The sequence below is a fragment of the Canis aureus genome, chromosome 10, assembly GCF_053574225.1.
Source record: "Canis aureus isolate CA01 chromosome 10, VMU_Caureus_v.1.0, whole genome shotgun sequence".
In the NCBI taxonomy this organism is placed as follows: Eukaryota; Metazoa; Chordata; class Mammalia; order Carnivora; family Canidae; genus Canis; species Canis aureus.
Genome location: NC_135620.1, coordinates 63,182,281 through 63,195,961, shown reverse-complemented (window position 1 = coordinate 63,195,961; position 13,681 = coordinate 63,182,281). Strand labels below are relative to the sequence as shown.

Below are 13,681 nucleotides of genomic sequence, written 5' to 3'. Positions count from 1 at the left end.
TTAGATCTCAAACCCTCCACCCCCATTCAGACTTGGACACCACCATTAGAATACAGTGATTACCTCTGTATTACAAATCTTCAAGTAGTTTTTCAGTTCAATGGAAAAAAAAACATAAATCAGCCTAATGAAAACTGTTGGCTTTCTTCCTAAGTCATCTGAAACAGGGATCAGCTACCTTTTTCTGGCAACACCCAGATAGTCAATATTTTAGGCTTTGCAGGCCATATGATCTCTACCACAACTATGCAACTATGCCACTGTAGAGAGAAATCAATCATAGACAACACATACAGGATTGGAGATGGCTGTGTTCCCATAAAACTTTATTTACAAAAAATAGGTTGGGGGCTGGATTTGACTCACAGGCCATAGTTTATCAACCTTTCATCTAAAAGCACGTTATATTATTTTTCTTAGAAAACAATTCTGCAATTATTCAGTGCCTCTAAAGCCTCCCTGACCCTCCCTCTCAGACACTTCCTACATATACCCCCATCCCTGTCTCTAGTTATGAGAGGAATACCAGTGATGATATGATGGGCTAATTATCCCTGCAGTAGTCATAGGCAAAGCAATGTGTTAGAATGAAGGGGCTTTAGACCTAGATCTAGACTTGAGCCTTGACTCTGCCAACTGTGTGATCTTATACATAGTGCACAATCACTCTGAGCCTCCATTTCCTTGTAGGCAAAATGGATAAAGTAGGTGTTTTGTGAAGCGTAAATATTTTAAAGCATTCAGCCTAATGACTGGCATGGAACAGGCACTCAATAAATAGTTATGAACCCACACTGGCTCTATAAATAGCCTGAATGAAGAGAATTTCATTGTGGATCTAGTCTTCAGGCCAGTAGTGGCGCTTGAGGGAGAAGCAGCAGAGATCACGCAAACATACACAAAGCTAGATAAGAAAGCAACTCTAACTTTGAAGACACTGCTGCAAGACAGACTTGCATCAAATTCTTCTGATGAATCATTTATTAGGCAGCCCTACTGTGCCAAATCCACTTGGCTGTTGGTGGTTCAGCAACATGGTCCCCCGCTTCCATTGAAGTAATAAGATCCTGCTCTTCATCCACAGACTCTCAACAGCTGGTGAGTGGGAGATCCTCATGTAAACAGCCTCTTCTGAGTTCATTCTTCCGGGCTCATGGGACCAGTCACCTTCGCTTCAGCTGAAAAATAAACACATCAAGAAAATGAATGCTTCTCTCCTAGGGGAACACAACACAATGAGAATCAATCAATAACAAGAAATAGCATGGGGTCATCTTTAGAGAAGACACTGTGAAATGTAAGAAGGCGAAATACACACACACATACACATGCACACACATGCACACATATTAACAAATAGGAAAAGAGCTTGAGTTCAAATCTTGATTTTTATGCCATTATCAGCTATTTGTGGTCAACTTAGTTAACTTCCATGCCTACATTTCCCCCTGTATCCAATGAAGATAGCTATGGTATGGTCCTTTACAGTTGTTGTGAGGATTAAGTGCATTAACAAATATAAAGTGCTTAAAACAGTGCCTGACATAATAATGAATGTCCAGTTAGTGTTTGCCAATATTGGTATCGGCATTATTCTTTGTTGTTTTTTTTCAACATTATTCTTTGAAAAAGATGTTTTCAGAATAGCTGAACAATGAAGTCAAACACATAGTGAGTCGAATTCAAAAGTAATCTGAAAAATCTGAACCTTTCGCACTCTCAAAGACCCAAACCTGAAATTCAAATAAGACTTTGGATTTCTCCCCGCTGTGACTCAGCAGTAGGACAGGTCAAACCAGGATAATAGGTGTTCTCACTGTTCAATTCAAGAAACAGTGACTGTGTAAAGTGTACCAAAGTTGACAACTATATACTGTGGTTTTATAAAAGGATATCCTTATTCTTAGGAAATATGCAATAAAGTCGTTAGGACTAAAGGGTGATGGTGTATGCAAATTATTCTCAAATGGTTCAAAAATATTGGGTGTGTACACATACATATAAATAAATAAATAAATAAATAAATAAGTATATATATATAGAGAGAGAAATATTTAACAATATGTGTAACAAGAGTTTATATAGTGTTCTGTGTCCCATTCTTATCCCTGTAGCTTTTCTATAAGTTTGAAATATTTTCCAAAACAAAATTCTTTTTAAACCCATTAGGATGGGTTAAAAATAGAAAAGAAGCATTGACTCCAGCTCAACTATCAAACAAGTGCAGTGCGGATGCAAGGACAATCAGAGGTGACAAGATGCAGTCCAGACAAGATGCCAAGAGACCTTGGACTTGAACAAGGGACATAAAGTAGTCCTAGGATTCAAAGGTGCAGTGGAGACAGGCTAAGATCACCTGGATACATGTCTCCTCAGTAGGCTCTGCTTGTTTCTGGGCACCTAAAAGAGGTTGTATGTGGTGCTAAGAATAATATTGCTTGAAACCCTTGCCCCGAGTTTCATTTTAGGTTTTTAGTCTTGAAGCTTTTGTTCCATATGCCAGTTATTGCCTTTTGCTGATCCCCTGCCACAGATTTCTCCCCATCTTCAACGCATTCTGCAAACACCTGATAGAATAAATCCCTAAGTCATTGCTCTCACTATTTCAGTTCCTCAATTAAGAAATTACAATTCTGGGGCACCTGGGTGGCTCAGTGGTTGAGCGTCTGCCTTTGGCTCAGGTCATGATCTCAGTCCTGGGATTGAGTCCTGCATCAGGCTCCCTGCAGGGAGCCTGCTTCTCCCTCTGCCTGTGGCTCTCATGAATAAATAAATAAAATCTTTCATAAAAAAACAAAGAAAGAAATTACAATGTTTTCCTATATACCATCCCACCTTTTCTAAGCATTGCTGTCTCATCAGTTCCATGTTTTATGATTTTACATATTTCGATTTGCAGTTTCAACTTCCAAGATTTTTTTCCTGCCACTGAAAATAACAGAACCTAGGATTAGACTGACATCCGATAGTGGTTGATGTGTTAGTTACTGTTGTGCGGTCTGAAAACTAGGCTCAAGCCAAAGTTGTAATTTATCTGAAATTGAGACAAAAGTTTTTCCTCCTTTTTTAAAATCTAAATAACCTTTTCATTTTAGAATAGTTTTCGGTTTATAGAAAAGTTGCAAAAATAATACAGAGAGTTCCCATATACCCCACACCCTACTGTTTACATTTTATGTCCCTATTGTTTACATCTTATGTCACTATGTACATTTGTTAAAACTAATGAGCCCATATTGTTTACATCTTATGTCACTATGTACATTTGTTAAAACTAATGAGCCCATATTGGTATATAGTCATTAATTAAACTTTGTACTTTATTCATATCTCATTCATTTTCTTTAATGTCCTTTCCTATTCCAGGATCCCATCCAGGAGACTACATTACAGTTAGCTTCCTCCTTTTTAAAATTATAAAATATTGATTAAGAAGCTAAATATAAATAATGTGTGTAATCTGATTGAATACGATTTTATACAACACTTTAATGGAATCATTATCTTTCCTACTGCTCTTGAACATGAAAAAACCCACAGCATCTAACTCATCCTGAGACATGATTATAACATTCATTTCAAGGCTCCCTGAATTTTCCTGTTATGTCAGATCCCCAGATTTCATGTCCAAGACTAGATCTAATTAGCTGATCCAAGAAAGTTTTGCTTCCTATACAGTATACAGCAGTTTTCTACATAGAGATTCCTGAAGTCTCATGTTTAGTACAAATACATGGTGCTAAAATAAGCTCTCACTACCACCTGTGGAAAGTACCTCAGTAATATCACTGCCGATATTATTCCCTCACCAGCCGGGAGTATTAGAGTGTCCTTTATGAAAAACTGTGGTATTAGCTGCCAGTAAGCTGCCAGTAACTCTTCTCTGATTCAGTTTTAGGGAGTCTATTCACCTTGTTCATAGAGCTCATTAGCTCACAGAGCTAATTAATAGGCAAAGTTTAATGGATCTTTCTAGCCTCCAATTTGACATTGGCTCTGCATTCCTTTCGACACCCTCATTTTCCTCTGCATAGCTGGAGTAAAAAAGAAAGCATTCATGATAACATCCAACCAAATGGTCATATTTTTTCCCACCAGGAGAGGTAATTTCCCATTCTCTCTCTTAAGGAAGAGAAAGAAAACCCCTTTGTACAATTTTTTGGATGGCCCCTGAACTTAAATACAATGCCCTCTAGTATCTTACTAGCAAATAGTATCCTATTAGCAAAGAGCTAATAGTTATAAAAATTTCAGATAATAAACATCTTTGTCAGCAACTCTTTCCAAATGAAATGCTTGGCATAGAATTTTAAACAGCCAACATAGGATTTTTACTAATTCTGTTTTTTTTAATTTTTAATGTTTTCCTTGTCTGTTTAAAAACCCAGCATAAAATTAAAGTGAATTTTTACAAAAAGAAAACTTTATTCATAATCTCACCATTGTAGCATACCTATTTTAGATTTATGACTTCCCTTTTATCTTTGGCCAAACCTGTGTTCTTCTCACCTCACATTATATTATAAACATTTCCTATGTCTCTGGTATTCATGTATAATTGTAAAGGTTACACAATATTTCATTAAGTAGATGTATAATTATTATTTAAACGTTTCCCTAATGTGCTTTATAAGGGCAAAGACTTTTCTCTGTTTTCACCATTGTACCTTGAGCATTTAAAACAGTGCTAGGTGGTAGAAGGGGAGGAGGGCGGGGGTGGGAGTGAATGGGTGACGGGCACTGGGGGTTATTCTGTATGTTAGTAAATTGAACACCAATAAAAAATAAATTAAAAAAAATAAAAAATAAAAAAATAAAAAAAAAGAAGCGTTGGCACAGAAGTGAGAGGATAGAGTTTCAGCTTTTAATAAACCAGATTCAAGACCAAAAAAATAAAAAATAAAAAAAAAAATAAAACAGTGCTAGCAATGGCACCGGCGTGGCTCAATTGGTTAATCATCTGCCTTTGACACAGGTCATGACCCTAGGGTCCTGGGATGGAGCCCGGATGGGGGTCCCTGCTCATCAGGGTGTCTGCTTCTCCCCTCCCCTCTGCTTGTGTTATTTCTCTCAAATTTAAAACAAACAAACAGTGCTGGCAAAAAAAATAGACACTAGGTACATATTTGTTAAATAAAAAGTGAATTTAAATGGTTTCAAATTTTACTCATTTTTTTTTATCATCCTACTTTCTTTTGACTTAATTTTTCTCATTCTACCTCCTTAAAATAAAAACAGTTGATCATGATTATCATTTCTTTTTATATAGAAAACAGAGTGATCAGTTGTCTTTGATTATGATCTGGTATAATTGGTATGACTGTATGTAAATCCCTTGTATATCTGAAATGTCTTTATTCTACTCTCACATAGATTTCACAGTCTGGATAGATGGAGAATCTACAATGGAAACCACTTTCCTTCAAAATTTTGAAAGTGTTCTTCCATTTTTTTGTAGTTACCAGTACTGTGTTAGAAAGCCATTGTCATTCTGATTATTGATCCTTTTTCTATGTATAACAGTTTCTCCCTGCCCCTCCCCCTCCATCTCCCTCCTTCCCTCCCTCACTCCCAGGGGCCCCTCCCCGACAACCTCTCTGGAGTGCCCTGAATTTGGACGTTGAATTCCCTGGAATGAATCTCTAATTTTATCTTTTCCATCTTTTTTTGCCCTACTTTCTGAGAGATTTCCTCAAATTCATCTTCTAACTCTTCTACTGAATTTTACATTTTTATTCTATTGCTAACTTTCAAGAGCTCTGTTTTTCTGAGACTCCCTCTTTTATATATAAAGCTATTTTCACTACATAATCTTTTCTATGATCTATCTGAATTTAGTACTTTTTAAAAACAATTTATTATTTGAGAGAGAGAGAGAGAGCATGCAGTGGGAGGGGCAGAGGAAGAGTGAGAGAGAGAATCCTCAAGCAGATTCCCCCTGAGTGCAGAGCCCACTGTGGGTCTTGATCCCAGGACCCCAAGATCATGACCTGAGCCAAAATCAAGAACTGGTTGCTTCACTCTGGAAAACAGTGTGGAGGTTCCTCAAGAAGTTAAAAATAGAGCTAACCTATGACCCTACTATGCACTACTGGGTATTTACCCCAAAGATACTGATGTAGTGAAATGCCAGGACACATGCACCCCAATGTTCATAGCAGCAATGTCCACAATAGCCAAACTTTGGAAGGAGCCATGATGTCCTTCAACTGATGAATGGATAAAGAAGACATATATATATATCTTTATCTCCTATATATATATTCTTCCCCTCATGCCCCATCTCAGTCAAAACACTCCACAAAGTAACCATTATTCTGTTCTCTTTTATCATAGATAACTTTTGCCTGTTCTTAAACTTGAGTTAAATGAAATCACACTGTATATACTCTTGTGTTTAGCATTTTGCTCAATATTTCATCTGTATGATTTCTTCATGTTGTTTCAAGTTAGCTGTAGCTCATTCTTTTTTCACTTCCGTGTAGTATGCTATTGTTTAACTATAACACAATTTATTAATCCATTTGACTATTATAAACATGAATTATTTCCAGTTTTTACTATCTTTTAAAATGGAAGTATAGTTGACAATACTTAAAAAACAATAGAGTTTTTTCCAGTTTGGGCTCTTTTTAAAAATTTATTTATTTATTTATTTATTTTTTCAGTTTTGGCTCTTATAAATAATCCACCCGTGAAGATTATTAAACATAACTTTTGGTGCATGTATGCATGCACTTTCATTGGGCACATACACAGGAGTGAACTTGCTGGATCTTAGGACATATATTTATTTTTAGATTTAATAATATAGCCAAATAAGTTTCCAATGTGCTTACACCGATTTATTTTCCCATGAGCAGTAAATGAGAGTTCCAGTAGCTCTACAACCTAGCCAACACCTTAAATTTTAGCCATCTTGTTGGCTAGGTTGGGTAGTAGTATCATTGTGGTTCTAATTTGCATGTCCTAGATAAATGAAGATGTTAAGCAGCATTTTATATGCTCATTGGGCATTTGGAAAGTGCCTGTTCAAGTCTTTTACTCATTTGGGGTCTCTTTTATTCTATTGCAGAGGTTCTTTATACATTTTGGATAGGAACTCTTTATCAAATGTGTTTTGAAAATGTCATTTTTCCAGTCTAAGGCTTCTATTTTCTCTCTTTCCATGGTGTCTTTTGATGAACAGAAGTTCCTAGTTTTTAATATGGCAAATTTAAGACTCAATTTTAAGCAACTTAAAAAGGAAAATTTTTATTTAAAAATCAGGGCTGTCTTGGGGTGCCTGGGTGGCTCAGTCAGCTAAACATCTGACTCTTGGTCATGATCTCAGAGTTGTGTCCAGCTCAAGCTCAGTGTGGAGTCTGCTGGAGATTCTCTCCCTGTGCATCTTCCCTGGCTCATGCTCACACTCTCTATTTCTCTCTCTCTTGAAAGAAAGAGAAAGAAAGAAAGAAAGAAAGAAAGAAAGAAAGAAAGAAAGAAAGAAAGAAAGAAGAAAGAAAGAAAAGAAGAAAAAGAAAGAAAGAAAGAAAGAAAGAAAGAAAGAAAGAAAGAAAGAAAGAAAGAAAGAAAGAAGAAAGAAAATCTTTTAAAAAAATCAGGGCTGTCTTTCTGGATTTGCTGTAATGTACTGTAATAAAACTTGTGCTGAGCAGAAATCCATCTTTGTTCCAAAGTTCAGGGTTACGATTCTTGTTCCAGCTGTGATCATAATAGAACATTATCAGACACAAACTACATACCATGCTACTCTATGATTTTTGGTACCAGGAAAGAAGAAAAGAGGGATCCACCTTTGGTTGTTCTTTCTGGAAGAGCATATTGCAACAACACTTTGGTCCCTAAAGACAGAAGAACAAAACTCCCAGGCCCAGAGAATCATTGTCTCTGCCCCCTTTCTTTATACCTTGCTTATTAATGACATGATATTGTTTTTGGATGTTTTCTTCAATCTTTCAGATGCTTCCTCCCAGCTACCTTCAGCAAAGTGAAATAGAACAACAGGCATTCTATTCTACATCAATGGTAAGGTTTTATCACTTCTAACAAGGAGTGGTCTGAACAGATAGTTGTTGGCCTACAAGGTAATCATTGACAAAAGAGTAGGCCTATAAAGCAATTATTCAAAAACTAGAGCCACCATTTAACTGTTTTTAACCTATGAAAAATGATAATTTAATATAGCCAACTTCCTGTTTTTGGTAATCTTGTAAAATGCTGGAAGTATGCCAGAAAAAGAAGTCCTCAATTGTTTACTGTGCAAAGTACAGAATAGGAACTCAATTAACATTTATCAGATGAATTTGAAGGTACTGTGATGACATGGAGTTATACCTGCTTAAAATTTAGTAGGCTTCAAATTCTCTTAACTATACTATATGGACTGGAATTTGGGTCTTATTTGACCATTTGTCTCTCGGAGGCTCTTGGAACTGGTCAGAGTTACTCTTTTCAGGTGCAATTCTGAATGGGAAGAATAATTATTTTAAAAATAATGTTTTCCAAATTAATTTATAAATCTAGTAGTCTTCTAATTAAAATTGCATGACCTTTTTGACAGTAAACAGTTATTAAGTGATTCTATATATCAAAAGATAGTAAGTGGCATATGGAAAAATTAGAGATATGAACCAGACAGGGAATGTGGTGGTGGTGTTACTATTTTCTGTAAGTAGTTCAAGGAAGGCCTTACTGATAAGGTAACATTTGTACTGAGACCTAAAGCAAGTGAGTGCATGAGACATGTGGAAGCAAGTACAAAGGTCCTAAGATATGCCTGGTTATACAAAGAACAGCAAGGTCCTGGGGGAGGTCTCGTGACTGGAAGTGAGTGATTGAAGGGAGAATGGTAGGAAATGATTTGAGAGCAGCAGTAGGGGGGTGAATCATATAGGGACTTTGAAATGTAGTCAATTTATTTTGAGTGAGATGGTAAGCCTTTGGAGAGTGTTGAACAGAGGACTGATGAAATCTGACTTAGATTTTAAAAAGATCACCCTGACTCTTGTGTTGAGAATAAAATGTAAGGGGACAAGGCTGGAAGCAGGAAGATGAGTTAGGAATCTGTTGCCATTTTCCAGGTAACAAATAAGGGGTAGCAGCAATGGAAGAGGTGAGAATGACTGTATTATGACTCTCTATGGAAAAATAGGGTCCACAGGGTTGTTAATGGATTGGGTGTGGGGTGTGAGAGAAAAAACATGGTCAAGGATGATTCACAGCTTTTGTTCTCAGCAAATGCCAAGGGCAGAGTTGCTATTTACTGAGAAGAGTTCGGTTTGGGAATGTTAAGTTTGATATGGTTATTAGAAATCCAAGTGGGGGTGCCTGGGTGGCTCAGTCAGTTAAGCGTCTGCATTTGGCTCAGGTCATGATCCCAGAATCCTGGGATCAAATCCCACATGGGGCTCCCTGCTCAGCAGGGAGTCTGCTTCTCCCTTTCCCTCTACCCCTCCCCCTGCTTGTGCTCTCTCTGTGTCAAATAAATAAATAAATAAATAAATAAATAAATAAATAAAATCAATCTTTGAGAAAATAAAAAAGAAATCCAGTGGAGATGGCAGGTAGGCAATTGGAAAGGCTTAAAAGTGAATCTACATTTCACCTGGAAGAATAATGGGCAAGAGTTGCTATTAAATAAAATTTCAAAATAAAGATTAAGGTGGGAATTGGCTTCACAGATATGAAAGTGCAATCTAAAACTACAATAAAAAAACCTGGCACAGGAAACCAGAGAGATTGATGAAACAAATATGCCTTGAAACAGTTCCTACAGGGCTTCTCCGCATTTACAGATTTAAGCATTGATGTTTTACCATTTGCAATGAGCTCTAAATGTTGGTGATGATTAATCTCTAACTTTGTTCAGGTATGCAGTTTTTCCAATGGAAACTTCTTTATTATTCTTCCCTTAATATACACAATTATTGTCAAAAAAAATAAAGTAATACAGAAAACTTTACCCCCAAATCCCTTTAGCTTTTAAGATAATCTGTTTTTTGTTTTGTTCTGTTTGTTTTATTCTTCAGGTCTTTGTTCTAAAGCATAATCTGAATTGTATGCCCTGTAGATGTGGAAGTGTATCATTTAGTTGTGAGTGGAGCCTCACTAAAATCCACTGTGGAGATATGAATGCAGCTTTGTTTTATTTTTTAATCAAATTCCCAGTAACTCATTACAGGTTAAAACAAATGCAGCTTTATTTTTCAGATTCCCAGTAACTCATGAAAGCTTTCTACATCATTCAAGAACATTGAGATTTATTAAAAGATGGACTAAGTTGGGACACTTGGGTGGCTCAGCGGTTGAGCATCTGCCTTTGGCTCAGGGCGTGATCCCACGGTCCCCAGATCAAGTCCACATCGGGCTCCCCACAGAAGCTCCCTGCTTCTCCCTCTGCCTACGTCTCTGCCTTTCTCTCTGTATCTCTCATGAATAAATTAAATCTTTTAAAAAAATATGAAATAACTTTACCAATATCACAGTCATAATCATAGCAACTAATATGTACTCTATAGACTACTTCCCAGGTGACACACCTCATGCTAAATGCTCTGGATGCACCATATAATATAATAGAGTCCTCTCTACAATACAATCCCTCTTTTATAGGTGGAGAAACAGGATTCAATGAGCTAAGTAATTTCCCCAAACCAAAAAAAAAAAAAAAAAAAAAGCAGAGCCAGAGGCAGAGCCAGAATCTGAACCTAAATGTGGTTGATCACAAAGTCCAAACTCTTGGCTACTACTATCTTTCTTGGAAATATTAAGGAGTCTACTGCATACAATAAAACATCTTTAAAAATCAGTGAAGGAAGGGATGAATTATTCAATAAATGATTTGGTGGAAATTGGTTAAATATTTAGTATGGACCTCATTTCATGTTATTTTATTTATTTATTTTATTTATTTTAATTTATGATAGTCACAGAGAGAGAGAGAGAGAAGCAGAGACAGGCAGAGGGAGAAACAGGCTCCATGCAGGGAGCCCGACGTGGGATTCGATCCCGGGTCTCCAAGATCACGCCCTGGGCCAAAGGCAGGCGCCAAACCGCTGCGCCACCCAGGGATCCCCTCATTTCATGTTATATAACAAAATGACTTCCAGCTATTAATAAATATGAAAAATGAAAACTAAAACCATTAAAGACAGGGATGCCTAGGTGGCTCAGTGGTTGAGCATCTGCCTTTAGCTCAGGGTGTGATTCCGGGGTCCTGGGATCGGGTCCTATGTCACTCCCCGCAGGGAGCCTGCTTCTCCCTCTGCCTGTGTCTCTCCCTCTCTCTGTGTCTCTCATGAATCAATAAAGAAAATCTTAAAAAAAAATTAAAAACAGAATATAAATTATACCTTAATTTTTAAAAAGATTTTATTTATTTGGAGAGATAATGAGAGAGAACACGAGCAGGGGGCAGAGGGGGAGGCAGTCTCCCCAGTGCAGGCAACCCGAGGTGGGGCTCAATCCCAGGACCCCGAGATCATGACCTGAGCCAAAGGCAGACACTTAACTGACTGACCATTCAGGTACCCCATACCTCAATTTTGAAAATAAAAAAATTGAAAAAAATAGAAGAATATATAGGTAAGTATTTTATTGATTTAGGGGAATAAGGAAAGACTTGAACGAAAAAATTGGGAAAATAACACAAAATAAATCAATTTGTCTATCATAAAAATTTAGACCATTGATAGATAAAATATCACTAACAAAATTAGACACATTATAAATAAGGAAAAATATTTGCAATGAATATATGACTGAAAAGATGCTAATATCCCTAATATATAAAAATCATTTATCCAACAGTAAGGAAAGCAGTGATATCTCAATAACAAAATTGGCAAGGGACATGAATAGAGAGTTTACAGAAGAGGAAATAGAAAAGGCTGATAAATTAATGCAACATATTTAATTCACTAATAAAGAAATGCAAGCAAAAACAAGAGACCGTCATTCATCTTCTGCTGTTAGGGTTATCAGAAGTGAGTGAGAATGGTGTCCTGAGTAGCTTCCAGGTGTGGGAAAATGGGGACATTCATAGACCTTAGTAAATATTTACCTTAGTAATTTGGTACCTTTCTTGAAAGCAATTTGGCAATATGTATCAACATTCATAAAGAAGTACCTTTACCTTTTGATCTAGTGATACCATTTCCAGAAGTCTATCTTAAGGAACCAATCAGCAGTATGACAAATACATCCTACAATCAAAAGATTAAAATAATCTAAAAGTTTAATGATAAAACATTAACATAAGGAAATATAAATCCACTATTATAAATCATGTTTCTGAAGAATATTTAATGATCTGAAATATGTTTATGTACATACCTATATATAATGTTATATATAATGTTTAAATGGCGAGGACAGGATATGAAGCTTCTATGTGTATATGTTTTATTATCAACTCTGTGGAAATGAGACATACATGTAGATAAATATTACATATACATAAATATATAGCAGGAAATAAACATCATAAAAGTAGTTAATTCTGGTAAGGGGGATACAGCATAGTTTTTCTTTCCTTTCTGGAAATATTTGCTACATATATTGAAAGGAAAATGAGTTACTTTGATCATCAGGTTAAAACTTTAACTTAGGGGCACCTGGGTGGCTCAGTGGTTGAGCGTCTGCCTTCGGCTCAGGTCATGATCCTGGGGTCCTGGGATCGAGTCCTGCATTGGGCTCACTGTGGGGAGCCTGCTTCTCCCTCTACCTCTGCATCTCTCTCCATGTCTTTCACAAATTAATAAATAAAATCTTTAAAAAAATAAAAATAAACTTTTAACTTAACAAGAGCCTTTTAAAAGTTCATTTCTTGTGGTGCCTGGGTGGTTCAGTCGGTTAAGCGTCTGCCTTTGGCTCGGGTCATGATCTCAGGGTCCCGGAATTGATCCCCACATTGGGCTCCCTGCTCAGTGGGTAGGATCTGCCCCTCCCCCCGCTCATGTTCTCTCTCTCTCACCCTCTCTTTCAAATAAATAAAATTTAAGAAAAAAAAGTTTATTTTTATCTAATAAGTCATTCAAGTTCCAGAGATGTAACCTTAACAATGGAAAGACAAAGATCTCTATACAAAAGTGATCGTTTTAACATTATTAATAATTCTCTAATTTCGAGGGGGAACTACTAAATTCAATTATAGAGGAAAGACTGAAGAAAATATAGTACATAAAATGAAAGAAGATTGTAAATCTATTATAGCCTTGTTTGCAAGGAATTTTTAATAACACACAATAAAATTCTCATATTTTATATTAAGGGAAAACAGAGGATAGAAAGTATTTAATAGGTATCTAACTTACTGTAACCTTTTATTTTTAATATGACCTGAATTAGATAGATAGTAGATAGATACACACACAGACACACACACACACACACACTCTCTCTCTCTCTCTCATTTATTTATGTATAGTCATTTGTTTACTCCTTTATTTGCTTAGTTTTCAATTTATCCATTTAACAATTTCTTTACAGAGACTGGGCTTGAATCCAGGCTCTGGCAAAAGATAACTGTGGACTTTGGGCAAATTACCAATCTTCCCTTAGCCTCTATTTTCTCATCTGTAAAATGAAGACCATCCACTGTGCAAGAGTAAATGAGATAATATATATAAAGACCCACCACAATGACTTACTCATAGAATGTTTTCAGGAAATATCAATT

The 13,681-nt window shown here is 36.4% G+C and overlaps 1 protein-coding gene and 1 long non-coding RNA gene across 2 annotated transcripts in view; one reads left to right on the top strand and one right to left on the bottom strand.

Moving 5' to 3' along the window:
* The window catches only part of LOC144322590 (uncharacterized), a 70,999-nt gene extending 69,013 nt beyond the window's left edge, over positions 1-1,986 (top strand). Inside the window, exon 3 of the long non-coding RNA XR_013388207.1 lies at positions 1,085-1,986. This is a non-coding gene — a long non-coding RNA (uncharacterized LOC144322590). The remainder of the gene's footprint in view (positions 1-1,084) is intronic.
* The window catches only part of SLC44A1 (solute carrier family 44 member 1), a 191,948-nt gene continuing 178,565 nt past the window's right edge, over positions 299-13,681 (bottom strand). The window contains exon 16 of the mRNA XM_077912773.1: positions 299-1,178. Within this exon, the coding sequence (XP_077768899.1) occupies positions 1,164-1,178 (15 nt within the window). The 3' untranslated portion in view covers positions 299-1,163. The remainder of the gene's footprint in view (positions 1,179-13,681) is intronic.